This window comes from Suricata suricatta, chromosome 17 (genome assembly GCF_006229205.1).
Source record: "Suricata suricatta isolate VVHF042 chromosome 17, meerkat_22Aug2017_6uvM2_HiC, whole genome shotgun sequence".
Taxonomy (NCBI): Eukaryota; Metazoa; Chordata; class Mammalia; order Carnivora; family Herpestidae; genus Suricata; species Suricata suricatta.
This window is the reverse complement of record NC_043716.1, coordinates 42,064,038-42,079,561: the sequence shown is the minus strand read 5'-3', so window position 1 is coordinate 42,079,561 and position 15,524 is coordinate 42,064,038. Positions and strand designations below refer to the sequence as shown.

Here is a 15,524-nt window from a genome sequence, read left to right as displayed (position 1 = left end):
CCGGAGGTCAGGCTGGGGGAGAGCAACCACTCTGGGCGCGCACCCTTTCTTCTCCCGTCCCATCGGCGGCTCGGCCCGGCTCCGGCCCTCCTGGCTGGGTCCCCCTTGGCCGTCTGTGCTGGAGCACCCCTCGCCCACCAGAGCCTCTTGGCCGTGATCGCCACGTGTTCTGAGCTCAGGCGACAGAACGGTTTCCTTTTGTCCTCCGGATCTTGGAGACCTCGTCTGGGTGTCCTCTGCATTTGGTCCTCTGTTTTGACTCCTTCACTGCAGTAACCTGGCTGCGGCTGCTCAAGTCCCCGCCCTGTCCCTCGTGCGCCCTCGTCTGCTCCCCGACGCTACCCACACACCCACGCACACCAGCCCTTCCACTTGGACGTTCTCACCGCCTGTGTCCTCGTCTGCGAAGGTAGGGTCAGGGCTGCTTGACCTTTATTCCCACTCCTCTGCAAACGGGGGGCCAGGGACGCGAGCAGTCATCTCCTCTGTAGAATTCAGTTATCATGGAGTCATTTAGTCCCATGTCCCTCACATGCACCTCCCGGTGTCCGGCCTTTCTCCTCCCACACCCCCGGCCTGTGGAACGTTGTCTGGTCCTCGCTGTGGTTTCCACCGCACCCTCGTCACCCCCTTGGTCAACCTCGTGCCTGTCTCAAGTATGATCACATCACCAAAAGGGGGGGGGCAATAAGAACTTCTTTATTTTTATTTTTATTTTTTTTGTTGGCATTTTGTAATCGTATAAAAATAGTAGACAAACTGCTTAATGGTTGGGGTTTTTTCACAATTTTCAACATTAGTGATTTTTTTTTGATTCTGTTTGCAAGTTAAAGGATTTGTCATTGTTTCTTTAAAAACAATAATGCACCATATCCCTATGCATAAAGTGCTTCTTCTATTTATAAGGTTGAAAATTCTGAATAACCCTTTTAGCATTGTTAAAAAAAAAAACAAAAACAAAAATGGAAAAAAAAACCTTGTATTTTGTAAATATTTTCTTTTCCTGCTTTGAGCTGTGTATTGGCAGCGAAACATGTAGCTGTCTTTGTTCTATAGAAATGCTTTTCTTCAGAGAAGCTGATCTTTGTTAATGTCTTGATTCTGGTCGCAAAGCACAGACTAGTGCTTAAAAAAAAAGGAAGGAAAAATTGAAAAAAATAATAAAAAAAAAGTTACAGAATGTTGTGTTACCGGGCCTTTGTTGACATTGGACTGGGTCCACGTGGGGGTGGCAGCCTTGGCCCTGCCCCGCCAGAGCAGTCAGGGGTACCTGATGGTCACCAGGGAGATGGAGCCAGGGTGGGGGGGGCGGTAAGGGGTGCCCGGGGAATGGGGGGCCTGCGCAGATCATCTTTTTGTTGGGTGTAAGAGAGTGGTCATTGCCTCTTGGTGTTCCTTCTCTAGTGAAGTCCGCGGTATGATGTTTTACCACTGTGCTGAGGGACATCCCACCTGTCACCACGTTTTCTGGGGTTGGGGTACGTGGGAATGTACGTACTTCGTAGCGTCGTTCTTCTGAGGAGACTACGGGCTGGGTTTTCTTTTTAGGAGACAGCAGTCCGGTGACCGCCACCGTGACCGTGTGCTGAGGTCGCATGGTGGCCGCAGTTAACACCTACTCCCTTAAGCTTGTGCCCAGGGTGGCTTGAGTGACCAGAGACTAGAGCGAGTGGGCGGTGGGGGGGGAGAGGGGAGTGGAGGCAGAGAAAACCAGCATTCTGAACCTTTGTACAGAAGTTGAAGGGTTCCTTGTTAGGACCTTGACCTAATCACTAAAGAACAGGAACTAATATGGCTCCTGTTTGGTAGTAGTTGTCTTTGTGGCATTGCTGGGGGCTGTCCTATTCCTATCTCTCCCTGGGGCAGACATCTTCCCCGATCAAAGAAGAGCCCAGAGAGAGGAATGCGGCTCCGCAAGGCAGGACAGGATCTAAGCCTCGCCTGGCCGGCCTTGTGTTCTCCAGCGCCGGACCTCTGGGGCCAGACAGGATCTCCTGCACCTCCCGCAGCCTTGGCCTGTGTCAATGTCCTGGTGCGGGTCTTAGCCAGTGCAGCCCGCGAGCTCATCCACAAGGGCCCTTTCTTTGAGTTGGACCGGGATCTTTTCCTAGCACCAGAATCAGAGAATCGAGTGAAAATGAACAAGTCTGAGAACTTCCTGCACCTTCAGGGCCCCAGAGAGAGCTGGCAAATCCTGACGTCCAGGTTTTAGCAACATTGACGTTAACTGTTGGGAGCAAAGTTCACTTAAAAAAAATTTTTTTTTAACGTTTTATTTATTTTTGAGAGAGAGCGAGCGTGAGCAGCGGAGGGTCAGAGAGAGAGGGAGGCACAGAATCAGAAGACAGGCTCCAGGCTCTGAGCTGTCAGCACAGCCCGACACAGGGCTCAAACCCACACATCACGAGATCATGACCTGAGCCAAAGACGTTTAACCGACTGAGCCACCCAGGCACCTCAACAAAGTGTTCTTAAGGTTGGGAAAAAGACTTGCACATCGTACAACCAGAATCATTTTTTTGTCCTTTGAATCCATGCACGGAGACCTTGTTAATCAGTAATAACTTTATTTCCAAATTCACTTTTACAGCAACAATCAGTGTAAATCATTTGTTAAAACGCACAATACACCATATGGACATTCACAGACAGGAAGCTAAGCTAAGATGGTTTCATGTCCCTCCCCCCACCCTCAAAATTACCGAAGAAATCATGGGACTTGCAAGCGCCAGAAACTGTCCTGCCCAACACTGCAAATTCACGGGCTGAGTCCCTTTGGAGGGGAGACTCTGGGCCAGCGCCCAGCGTAACCCTCTTCAAAGCTGAAGAGAAACCCGAAGTCTCGAAGCCACAGTTCTGCAGGTGGGACAAACTGACCACCCTCACCTCCCCCCTCATCCCCATCCATTGGCCTGACTTGGGGACAAAGATAAAGGAGAGAGAAGGAAGAAGGAAGAGCTCTTGGCAGCTGCTAGGATGGGTGGGCCAGTTGGCGCAGGTGGGGAAGGTGGTGCAGAGGTGCCCTAGGCTTGAGTGGGAGGATGCCTGGGTCTGCTGTAGGCGGGGCTGTGGGCCTGGGGACTCCGTGAGAGGGTGGCTCTGTCCCCAGGCTCCTCCCCAAGCCTTGCTGCCTGCACCTGGTGGGGAAGGAGGGGAAGGAGATGGGGCCACCTGGCGAAACCCCGGGGACCTTTGCTCTGAAGGAAAGGGTTACAGGGTGGTCTGACCACCGCCCTCCACGCCTTCCCTCTGCCCGCAGTAACTATCTTACAGGTTCCCCCCTCCCCCCACGAGCACAACAAGCAATTGCACACAGGATACAGTCTCCTCGCCCAAATCCATTTAAATAGAACTACCTGTGAGTGAGTGGAGAGCTTGAAGGGACCAGGTGCATGCCACGGCCCCCCAGGGGACACTGACAGGAGGTGGGGGCAATGGCTGTGGTCCAGAGTGCCCAGCCCTGGTGGTGGCAGAGGGGTGGGGGGGATTGTCCTCACTGAAGATCACAAGCCAGCAATCTCCCTGTCAGCGCTGACCCGATCGCCCTAAACCATGATCTCTAGGCCGACCCCAGCAGTCCACCTGGCGAGGGTGACCCCAAAGCCCTCCGTGAAAGGCCCTCCGAATAAGGTATCAGAGAGCAGGGCACGGAAAGAGGCACAGCAGGAGTCTGTAGCAGCAGCTCTAAGGGGCCGCATCTCTAAGAGTCACAACCTCTGAACCACATCTCCCTTCTCTTCCTCAGAACCCTCCTAAGAACAGCTGGGACCCAAAGCAGTAGAGGGCCTCACAGCCGGTAGTTCTGGGCCCAGATGATTCCTTGCATGGAAAGCTTTAGTTGCAAATGAAGCCGCCAGCCTTAGAGAGGAGGGCCTGGACGCCCACCAGCCCCCAGGGGTGCCTTAAACGGTACCCAAACCCGAAGTGGCAGATGGGGCCTGGGCAAGGCCGATGGGGGCTCCCACCAAGGCCCTGGGAATGGTGTCTCCGGACTGGTCACCCTGCCGCAGTCAGGCAGCGGGCTCCCGGGGCTTGTCTGGGGCCGACGGTCCATCCAAGCCCTGCTGCGGCCCTCGGTGGGGAGGCCTCTCCCGGGCTGTACTTGTGACACAGGGCATCCGAAGACCCTCACGGCTGCTCCGGGCTTCTGGCTGTGACCAGAGAAGGCCATCTTCTTGCTGCCAACCAGGCGGGCCACAAGACCCGCCTCTCTCCGCCCCAACAAAGGGCATTCCCAGCGGGGCTGCAAGGGGGTGCCGCAGTTTCTGTCCCAGGATTCTGCCCCAGTCCTGTGCTCTCGGCCTTCCTCCAAGCTGAGGGGTCTCCGGTGTCAGAATCTGGTATCTGCTGGGTCCCAGATGCCACCAAAGCCTTTCAAGTCAGAAGGCTGTGACCGAGTAAAGTCACACCAGCCACCCGGAGCCGAGTCCCCCGTGTAGGAGGGAGAGACATCTAGGACCCTCATGGGGTGGGTTAGAAACCTCTTCACAAGCATTTCAAGATACATGCGTCCTTTTTTTTTTTTTTTTTACCCTTTTCATTATCAAAGTCACTCTGGTGAATCCAAGCATAAACAGACAAATCCGACTACAACGCGACAGGGTGCAGACGGGGAGGGAAAGGTGACGTCTATGTATATGTTCAGCTGCTCCAGCAGGACAGGACAGACAGCACTTGCCCCCAGCCGGGAGGGGGCAGGGGGCGGGCGGGGGGAACCATTTCCGAGGGGGTGTGCAGGGCTGAGAGCTGGCTGGGCTCTCGGAGAGACTGGCGCTCACAAGCTCGGGTGGAATGGGGGGGGGGGGGGGGCCGTGTGGTCCTGCCCCGGGGCCTTGCCTGCCCGGCCCGCTGCCGCCTCTGGAACCCGGGCGGCCAAGCTGCTGTTAGCTCAGCGGAGGAAGGGGACCAGGCCTTCTGGGAGCACAAGGCCAAGTATAAACAAGGCAAAAGCATCCCGGGTCGTTGCTGAGCTCACCCTGGCTCACGCCCGTGAGGAGAGGTTGGGGGAGAAGGAACCGAGAGTTGGGTCATCAGGTCCATTGCGAGGGGACACACCGGTTGGGTGAGTTCTAACTTAGACCAAGGGACTGAGGTCTCACCTCGTGGCCGGGTTTTGCCTTTGCTCAGACACCCCTTTATTTGAGAGCAGGCGCCCCTGTGACTGAACCATGTCCATTGCTGAGAAGGGGCGTGGTGAGACTGGGAATTCGGGACAGTGTGGCATCATGAGGGGGACAGGCAGTGACTGGGCTCCGCACAGCAGACACACGGGCATGGTGGGGGGAGGGGGAAGAGGTGGCCGCAGTGGCCATGGGAGGGACGGGAAGCTCGGGACCCACCTCCCAGACCCCAGCACGCTCCCGGGATGCCGGAGGCCCAGGCTTGGGGACAGGCGGACGCCCCCAAGAGGCACGAGTCCTTGCGAAGAGAACTGGTTTAGCCCTAAAGTCCCAGAACTGTGAGGTGGCCAAAATCGTGGCCGCAGTTCCAACCTTCAGAACTCATCGAAACAGGGTTTCTGTGGGGCCCCCGCCCTGCAGGGAGGGAGGAAGAGGCGGGCACTCGGGACATCCAGGTCAGTCTTCCCTGAGGAAGGCACCTGCAGGGCTGCCCTCCCACCGGCCGACCACCTCCTCCCGCTCACCGGAGCCTTTCTCCCGCGGGCTGCCCTCCGGGAGGCTGGCACGCCGGCCCCGCGGTGGCCCCGGGCCACTGAGCACAGGGTGGCCGCTCGGGCCAAGCGTGCCCCCCGGGGCGAGGCGGCCTGTCCTTCCTCCTGCCCTTCCAGGCAGAGAACAGCGGCTCCTCCCCACCCTTCACCCACTGCCAGCACTGTCCCTTCTGCCCTCTCCCTCCCCCCACCCCTGCCTCAGCCTCTCCCGGGGCCCTCCCCCCACCCGACCCCCCCACCACAAGGTTGATATCAGCCGGTGGCCCCAACACGGCACCCGGTTTTCAAATCCTTTGCTGATGCCGCTGCTGCTGTGACTCCCCCAGGATGGGGCAAGAGCAGGGGCGCCCCAGTCCCTTGAGATTCCCAGAAGCAGCTCGCAGAGCCTCTCCCCCCTCTTCTACTCAGAGGGGAAAAAAAAAAATCAAAAGTAGTTGCCCAAGGAAATGGTGGGTGTGGCCATCTTTTTAAATGTTTTAAAAAATCTTTTATTACCCTCAGCCCACCCATGAATTTGGAAAGCCGAAATTTGCTCTTTTTCCCGTCACTGATTTTGAAGTCCCGAGCCGAAGCCGAGCGACAAAAGCAGGTTAGAGTGATGAACCGATTAACCGATTTACCGATCTGCGAGGAGCAGCTGGGGGGGGGCAGAGGGCGAAGGGCCAGATCATTATTCTTTTTTTCCCACTCTCTCTCTCTTCTCTCCACGATTATGGACCGCCCCGGGGGCCTGATCACAAACCCTGCTTGGCCAGGGAGGCAGACACTTCGTCGGCCAGCGTGGCAAGCTGGGGCGAGTCCACCATGTCGATGCTGCCCGTGGACGACACGTTGCTGAGGTGCCGCGGAGACGTGTCCCCGGACACCACGGGCGACTTGTACACAATCTCCGCGCCGTGGTCTGTCTTGGCTTTGGCGTTCTCGCGGAAGGTCAGCTTGTGGGTTTCAATCTGCAAGAGAGGAGGCGGTGGGGCGGGGGGTGAATTAAGCCACAGGAAGGGGGAGCAAGCCCTGGCTGCCCACCGGGGGCCGTGGTGACCGGAGTCTGGTCACCTTCCCGGAGTGAACACCTGCTCACGGCTCTCGTCCGGCGCCTGCCTGCCAGCCACCCGCGTCCCTTCTCCGGACACGGTGACTGTCACTCGTGTCTTGTGTACCCTTCCCGAGATATCTGTCCCAGATATCCCACATATGCAGGCATGTGTGATATATAAACCATACATATGTATCTTTAATATGCATAGTTATATCCACGTGCTTCGCTTTGGGTCTTGGACTTAATACCTTCCGTTGTCAGTACTCGGTTCCCTGAGGCTTGCTGATGGCTGGGTGGCACTGCGTCACCATGCACCAAAATGTATCTGTTCCCCTACCGATGGAGATGCAGGTGGTTCTAGTACGTGCCGTCACAGATGACGCCGTCTATGAACATAATCTTGTGTGTACATCTTTTCACACACGAGTCAGTGTGCTCTAGGAGCGGAATGGCTGGTAGGTCAAAGACGTGCATTTTATCTTAATAGATACTATCAAACTGCACGGGCACCCAGGTGACTCAGTCGTTAAGCATCTGACTTCGGCATAGGTCATGATCTCACAGTTCATGAGTTCAACTCACGCATTGGGTGAGCTTGAGTCCTGCATCGGGTAAAACTTGAGCCCTGGGTGAGCCCTGCTTCTCTCTCTCTCTAAAAATAAATATCACCCAACTGCAAATTAAAGCATGAAGGAGAAGCTGCAGATGATTAAGGGATATTCCCAGGGTCACTGCTGTCCAGCCATGAGCCACACACACCCCTCCCCTACGCCACTGACTGAGGGGTTTGGTGGTGGCAGCAACCAGGAGCCGCCCCGGAAGCTGTGCTAGAAATGATGATGCGATAAAGTGCTTTTTCAAGGAAGGGCACGATGCCATGGCTAGGAGTCCAGAGGTCTGAGCTCCAAGGACGCCCGGGACACACAGACAGCGCGCCCTAGAGACGTGAGCAGTTGGCGAGGATTCCCGAGGAGCCCTGAGGTGGTGGACACAGGAATCCTCTACGTTTCTTGGGTCCTAAGACCTCTGTGCGCCCGGTGAAGCCAGGAAAGTGTATACACACACGGGCACACGCTCACCCACCCACAAGTGCTCTGCACAGATCCAGGAGTCCGTGGACCCCAGCTGAAGGGCCCCCGTTGTGGGCGGCTTGGACGTGGGTGTAAATGAGCTCAATGCTTATTTTGTCCATTTTGGTTCACCGCGTTGGGGTGGGGGCGGGGAGAATGCTTCCAGATGACTGTATTTGAACGATTGTTGTGAAATAAGCTTTGAGAAGAACAGTAATGTCAGTGTTTCGCAAAAGCTCTGTTCTTAAAAGTGACGGCGTCCTGGGAATGTCCCCAAATCTCCCAAACTGAAGGGTGCTCTGGCGGCAGGGGTCCTGCGTTCCCCTCCCTTAGCAGTTCTGCCCATCACAGGGGGAAGGCGGGCTGGCTAGGTGGGGATGCGCTGGGCTCAGGACAGAGTCTTCTGAGCGGTAGGCAGGCCTACCCTTTCTTAGCCGGTCCAGAGGTTCAGAGGTGAGTCAAAACAGAAGTTCACCCTCAGGCTTGATTCCAAGTCATGTTCTTCGCTAGTTACAAAGTACCAGGAACCTTCCAGAACACCATCTCCTTTGGGTTTCACCACCACTCGGGGATGTGGAGTCAAGCCCAGAGCTTTGCTCAGGACATAGAAACTTCTAGAGATGGGCGGAGACCTTCCTTCACCCAAGGAATTGCCACCGCCTGGGCCTTAAACCAGGGAGGTGGTGAGGTGACAGAAGCTAGCAGAGCCGCTGGGCTTTTGCAGAGAACCTTCTCCAGAACGCCAGAGAACTGGGCCCTGCCTCACTTCCACTGAGGCCCGCGGCCTCCCGGCCCCTCTTTCACTAGGGACCAGGCACAAGGCAGTGTTTCTGCACCTAGGAAGCCGGGTCTGTGGAACCTGGTCCACGCCGGTGTCGGGGGCCGACAGGGGGCGCTGTGGGAGCCAGAGGGCGCAAGACAGTCCAAGGGCGCGAGTACCCAGCGGGGAGAGCCCCACTGTGGTCAGGCTTGTCCGGGGTCGCGGTCTGCAGCCTCTGCTTTAAGTAGGACCATCCCAGCAGGTGCGTCTCCACAACCGCCCCCTCAAACTCAGCACCGGGCATGCGCATTCAGAATGAGAGGCTATGGTGCAGCTGCCAGCCGAGTGTGGGTGGGGAGGTGTGGCGATTTGCCCCTGGGGACTCCCGGCTGCCACCAAGCGTGGGGCGTGACGACGGCCACTTCCAACCAGCTGGGCCACTTTGCCCGGTGCCCTTTCTAGGTCGGGTTGGGTCTCGGAGTCTGTGCCCATTCAGGGACACCCCTTTCTCCTCCTACCACCCTTCTGCCAGCTGCTGGGAGGCACTGCAAACTGGAAAATGAGCCACGTCCAGAAGTTCACGGCCGGCCATGGGTGGGAACCCCATGGGTGGGAACCCCACCCAGAAGCCGCTTTGGCTGCGTTTCGGAAGAAGAGAAAAAGCACAGCCGCGAAACCACATCCTGTGATGCGCCCGGAGGGGGGCCGCTCAGGGCCCCACACGTACCCTGGTTCCCCTTCCCCCACGCTCCCACAGCAAGACCTGGGGACTCCAGAAATGGCCCAGATCGCCGAGGCCCTCGGTCCGGCAGCCCTTCCCTGTGCACGTTTCTGTGACAGACAGGCAGGAGCTCTGCAGGAATCTGGATTTCAGCATCACTGTTTTGCTCTAACTGCCTAGTGACCCACTTACAAAATTAGGTTACGTTCTCCCCCCGCCCCCCACTCGTTCCGGTGCGCTGGGGCTGGCTCTGCGGATGCATGGCTACTTCGTTTTGTGGATGCTTGCCAACCACAGGGCCGACTACCGTCACGGAGGACAGCGGCTCTCACTGTCCCCAGCATGAAAGCATCACCTGGCGGGCTTTAAAAACTTCAGGTGCCCAGGTTCCACCCGAGACCAATCAGAATCTCCAGGCGGGGCGGGCATCGGATCTGGTAAGGCAACGGCAGGGGAAGGTCGAGACTCAATGGCTGAGTCCTGATAGTGGCTGAGAATCCACATGAAAACGATCAGTTCAGGGCCTCAGCTTTCCTTCTCCGGAAAACTGGACCAGATGCGTGCTCCCCATGCCATTACCAGCCATGGCTAAATGCAGCCTCCTCCCGCCCACCCCCTTTTACCTTTTTATTCCCTCCACCAGGGACGTGGGTGATGTTATCCAGGGACCCGATCTTCGACTGGACTCTGTCCTTGAAGTCCAGCTTCTCCGATTTTACCTCCACCTGGCCGCCTCCTGGAACAACACACACGAGGGCACCGGGCCTTGAAGGAGGGCTAGCCAGCCGTTCCAAGTAGACCCCAGCCCTTGGGCGTAGGTAAGACTGTCCATTTAGAGGGAGTCTGGGCACAGGTCAGAGCCCTTCTAAAGGGCTTGGCGACACTGCTCCATTTCTCTAATCGAGGTGTGCGTCAAATATTTGCTCAACAAACTCTTCCTCCTTAGTGCGAGCAAAGGTCAACGACAGCTCAGGGGAGGAGAAAAGATTCCAATTTCTAAAAGGATCGGCTTCCAAGGAGTGAAGTCTTTCTTGGTCAACGTCGTGTAAGCCACAGCCCCACAGGACCTCAGAATGAAACCAAATGGCAAAATGCACCCTAACTAAGGAAGGGCCCCCTTCCCCCACCCCTTCCTAGGACATTAGGTACGGCACCCACGCATGGGAGACATGGCCTGAGGGAGAGACAGACAACACTGCTTTCCGGGGATGGATGAAGCCCCCCAGAAGGCTGGCGGCGTGGCAGGACCGTGGCCCAGCTGAGGCTTCCGCTGGGAGAGACCAAACTCCCACCAGACGTCAAGGGCAGCAGGAACACGATAAGACACCACCCGGACTATGTTTCTGCCGGCTTCTCTCCCCACAGGAACGCTCCCTCGAGTATGTCTTCTGCTCTGATCCCGGCCTTCTGACCACGGCAGGAGTCCCCACTCGGGACTCCCAGACGGGAGTGAGAAGCTAGATCTCTGCTGGATAATATGGTAGCACCAGCCACATGTGGCTACTTAAATTTTAATTAAATGACATCAGCCCATGTTGTCACCTGCCCTGGCCAGGACAGAGCGGGTCTAGAACAGTTCCATGGTCACAGAGAGATCTCCAGATAGCTCTCCATTCCATGCGGTGTGGGAAGGGGAGGAGAACGGGAAGCATGGCAGAGCTCCAGCAGCATTTACGGCAGAGACAAAGTCGTGGCCAGAGCTTGGCAGTGGCTGGTGCAGTTGGTGACGTGTCCCCCCCAGGCTGGCTGGGGACCGAGCTGGAACATCCCCAGGCCAGCCTTCCTTCGGGAGCCAGCGCAGGCCCTCCCCCAGCCCTGCGTGCAGCCCGCGTGGAGAACCACGGGGTAGGGCTTAGGACCTTTGGCGTGGCCTGCACGGCGCCCCGCTGGGGAGTGAGACAGGGCAGCCCCTCCTCCCAGGGCCCAGCAAGTTCCACCTTCAGGGCTCCCTTCCTCGGTCCAGCCCCTCCATCCTCCCCAGTCTCGTTAGGAGAACCCAGGCCCGCCCCGCACCTCCCGGAGTGGCTGCCTCCCGCAAGGGCTACCTGGCTTATGATGGATGTTGCCTAACGAGCCACACTTGGAGGTCACCTTGCTCAGGTCCACTGGTTTGTACACTATTTGCACCTGGAGGCGGGAGAAGATGAGGGAGAGACAAAGAATAAAACAGGACGGTTTAATTACACATTTAATAAAAGCAGCTGTGTAAGTCCAGGCCCCGCTTGGACGGTGTTTCCTGTCCATCTTGAGGAAAGCACCCTGGTCACGGTGGGAAAATGTGTCGTCGGACTTCCGCCAGCCCTGCCCTGGGGGAGGTGGGTCTTCACAGAATGATTGTGGGACCGGAGTGCCCTCAGTCCCCGGGAGAGGGGAAGGGGAGGGACAGGGATATTTTGTCACCGTGCAGGGCCCACACCGTTTGTTTAAAAGAGTCACTTTTCCTGATGTGCATGGGACATCGCATTCGGTGGGGACAAAGAAAGGAGGGATCCCGAGGACCCGTTCGTGCCGCATTTGGACAGTCTTGTTGGACAAGCCGTATGTGCTGGTCCTCAAAGAGGGCGGGCAGAGTGGGGGTGGGGAGGGGGGCTTCCTCCCAGGAGAGCCTCCCACAAACCCCAGCACCGCAGCAAGTGTGGGGACAGTCAGCAAGCAGGAGCCAGAGCAGTGTGGCAACTCGGAGGTAAGAGCCAGCTGGCACTGTGTCCTGGACATTTCGGTTCTTTAGCCCAAGGAGCAAAGCGACAGGAGGAGACGGGCAGACGGCACAGAGGACCCCGCAGCTCAGTCCCGGGGGGAGCACAGCGCGGACATACACGGGGCTCAGAACCGGTCTCAGGGCCCAGCACTCGGCTTGGCCACACTGCCACCCTCCCCGAGGGGACGGCAGCCCCTGAGCGGCCCGCAGATCTCAGCCCAGGAACCGGCTCCCTGGAGGGGGACCCCCACAGGACCCCTGCATCGGCCATGGCTGTGAGGGGGTCCCTGGGTGGTCACTGAGGGACACTTCCCAGGGCCTCCAGCAGCTACCGACGTGAGGCCACAAGAGGCCAGTCACCATGGAGAGACGGCCTCCAGCCAGAGCACCAGACAAAAAGGAAGGACATCTACTTCCGTCTAAATCACCTGGAGCAATTCCAAATGATTTTAGTTAATTAAAGTCATGCTGGCATTTGCCACTTATTGATGGAAAGTTGACTGAGGCTGACAGGTGCTCCTGGCCTGTGTCTGTGCAGTGAGGCGAGGGGGGCGCCCGCGCGGGTGGCCGGGTTGGGAGTGAGGGTTCTAGAGACCAGGGTCTGGGAGGCAGCACGTGCTCTGGGCGGAGCTCCTCCTGGCAGGAGAGAGAGAGGGAAGTAGGTCTGTGACCTGGACTTCCCTCTTTCCCCTCAGGTAACCTGGGGGGAGGGGAGGGCGTGGAGGAGGAGGAGGAATGTGGAATGGCAGAGGGGAAAGGATCACCCGAGGGGAGGAGCCAAGGCTGGGGCCGCAGGAGGCGTGGAGGCCAGGAAAGGGAGGAGGCCAGGCCTGGAGTGAGCGGGAAGCAGGGAGGATCCCAGATGGTCGAGGAGCTGGGTCTGCCTGCTTGGAAGTCCCCTCCAGACTAGGGAAGGGACAGCCGCAGGCCAGAGGCTGTGGGGCCCAGGCAAGGGGTCTAGCGCCCCCAAACCCCTGAAGCTGACCCGGTGCAGGGGCCCGGACCCCCCAACAGCCTTCCACCAGGAGCAGAGCTGTGAAGGCTCCTACTGCAAACCAGCAGGGGCCATGCTCCAAGGACAGTGCTTGGGACCAGCCCGAGATACCCTGCAGCTCTTTGCCAGGCCCTGGAGGCTGGCCAGAGGTGGGCAGAGAGTGTAGGAGCACAGGAGGTGCCCTCGAGGAAGTCCCCTGATGTCCTGGGCACTGCCATAAGCAGTGGGAGTGCACCGTCTGCCCCCAGCTCACGCCACCAGGCCCCCGAAGCCCAGGCCTCAGCAGCACAGCCTCCGGCCAGGCCGGCCAGACAGGAGTTTACCCAGAGTGCACAGGGCCTTGGCCCTCTGGCCAGCCGGAGCCGACGCCTGCAGTGAGGGCAGGAGCCAGAGCTAGCACAGCAAACAGCACTCCACGTGGAGCCCATGGCTGTGGGCCCTGCACCTTCCCTTTCCTTCTGGAAGTGGTGGGACAGGAGAGCGGGTCTGGGGACACAGAGAAGACACCGAGCAGACACTGGTGAGGGAGCGTTATGGAAGCGCCATGCAGCAGCCGTGAGGGGACCGGAGGGCTCCGGGCAGGGCACATTGCAAGAATAAACCTGGGGGCTGGGCACGTTCTGGAGAGAGAGCCCCCTGGGGGCTACCACTGTCCCCTACCCCCAGCCTGGTGCTGCCAACCAGGAGCAAGACACCTGCTCTCGCAGCCCAGGCTGGACCTCAGAGGGGCTCCCCATTCCCACTTTGAGGTGTTTAGATGTGGTTGCCAGTCAACCCAGAGGCCGGGGTAGGGGCAGCAGAGAAGGGGAGCCCAGCCTCGGAGGCCCCGTCTGTACCCGCTGTGAGTGACCACGGGGTGGCCAGGAGGGGAACAGCAGAGCTGGTGGAGTGGGTAGGTGAGAGGTTGAGGATGCCAGCCCCAAACCTCAGGGACTCCCCCACTGGGGACACCAGGAGTCCCTGAGACAATAGGAGGAAGCCAAATGTAAAAGGGTCCAAAGCAGCATTTTGCCATCAACTCCCAGGTGCCGCAGGCAGGGTCCCCTGGTGCACCTCTTTGGGCTGTTTTTCATCTGAAGTCTCTGCCTGGGGAAGGGCCTGGTTTACTCCTGAACCGAGGCCCGGGCATCTGCTCCTTCTCCGAGGGAGGACAGTAAGACCCTGTGTCTGCTCATCGGAGCAGACATGCCAGCCGTCCACAGGGCGGTCCGTCCACGGGCGACAAGGGGACAGAGCCTAGTCTCAGATGCTGCCACTTTCAGCCCAACCTCAAATGGGCCCCGTGTGGGGCGGTGGGTGGTGGTGGGGGGTAGATCCGGGGTATTATGCTGTGAGGACCTGGCCTCCAGGTTCAGGCCAGAGAAGGGGCTCAGCCGCTGTCCTCCTGCTCTGCAGAGGCGGGGGAGGGGGGCGCCACAGATGCTGGGGCCCCGCCCCTCCCAGAACCGTGGACACAGGGGCAGGGAGCCTGGGCTGCAGGAACTTGGGGGCACAGACTCTGCCCCGGGGAACAGCTTATTCTCTGCAATGTCTCGCAAGTGTACACTCCCATGCCAGCTTGTTACAAACCAGGACGACAGAACGGGCGCAGGGAAAGTGTGACGATACTCACACTGCCGCCTCCTGGCACGTGTTTGATATTATCCTTTGAGCCACACTTGGACTGGACGTTGCTAAGATCCAGCTTCTTATTAATTATCTGCACCTTTGACAGCCAGAAAAAAGGATGAGTGACACACCACACCCAGACGCACCTGTTCTGCCCTAATACACCGGCTTCCAGGCCTGCAGGTCTGAGTCACTCCTTCCCGGGGCAGCGGCCCCCCGGAAAGGCGGTTCCAGAACTGTGAGTGACTGCAGGCAGAGCGGGCTCCCCCTCACTGCGCACACCCCCTGGAGGCAGCTCTTCACTTCATCACGGAGGCCCCCCAGGGAGCACATCTGAGGCCTGGAAACCGCAGCCACCAGGTTGGGCTGGAGCGAGGTGTGCTCAGTTACTTTACTAAATGAATGAATAAAAAGGGCCATTTGTGTCCTCATTCACACACCCACCAGGCCGCCAGAACATTCGAGAGACCTTTCTGTGGCTGTGCTCAAGCCCGTGAGGCGCTCGAATCACCTCATATATATATATAGATAAATATTTTAAAATCCCAGACCCTACCCAGAATTAGCATCTCGGTCTCCCCTTGGCGCTTCGGACATACGGCGAGGTTTGGGACATCACAAGGAGGAGACACAGATGACACTATGGAAAAGACGGATCCAGATCCCTCATGGCTGGAGGGCAGGGTAAGTGCCCCACCTTCTATCCAGTGGCTCGCCCTTGTCCACAAGGCCACCAGGTGCCAAAGGGAACGGGTCAAACATCCCTGCTGCCCTGAGGAGCTGTGGTCCAGAAGGTACTGGCCCCCTTGTGCCTCTAGGAGGCTTCTCTCTCCAGGCACCAGGGAGGCCGTGCCGGGACATCACTGCTTTAGCGGCGAATGAGTTGTACCCGATCTGTCTAAAATCTGAAATACACAGACGACCGTGGCACAGAGAGGGAGAGCTGGGAACCTCCCGTTGTGTCCG

The 15,524-nt window shown here is 58.1% G+C and overlaps 1 protein-coding gene across 3 annotated transcripts in view; it reads right to left on the bottom strand.

Moving 5' to 3' along the window:
- Positions 1-6,135: 6,135 nt before the first annotated feature.
- The window catches only part of MAPT (microtubule associated protein tau), a 94,237-nt gene continuing 84,848 nt past the window's right edge, over positions 6,136-15,524 (bottom strand). For 2 of the 3 annotated variants that reach the window (XM_029927741.1, XM_029927739.1), the window contains 4 exons: positions 14,563-14,655; positions 11,304-11,385; positions 9,882-9,994; positions 6,136-6,621 (listed from right to left, as the gene is read on the bottom strand). In XM_029927741.1, coding sequence (XP_029783601.1) covers positions 6,406-6,621; positions 9,882-9,994; positions 11,304-11,385; positions 14,563-14,655 — 504 coding nt within the window. In that variant the 3' untranslated portion in view covers positions 6,136-6,405. The remainder of the gene's footprint in view (positions 6,622-9,881; positions 9,995-11,303; positions 11,386-14,562; positions 14,656-15,524) is intronic. The other variant, XM_029927740.1, reaches the window with a different exon arrangement.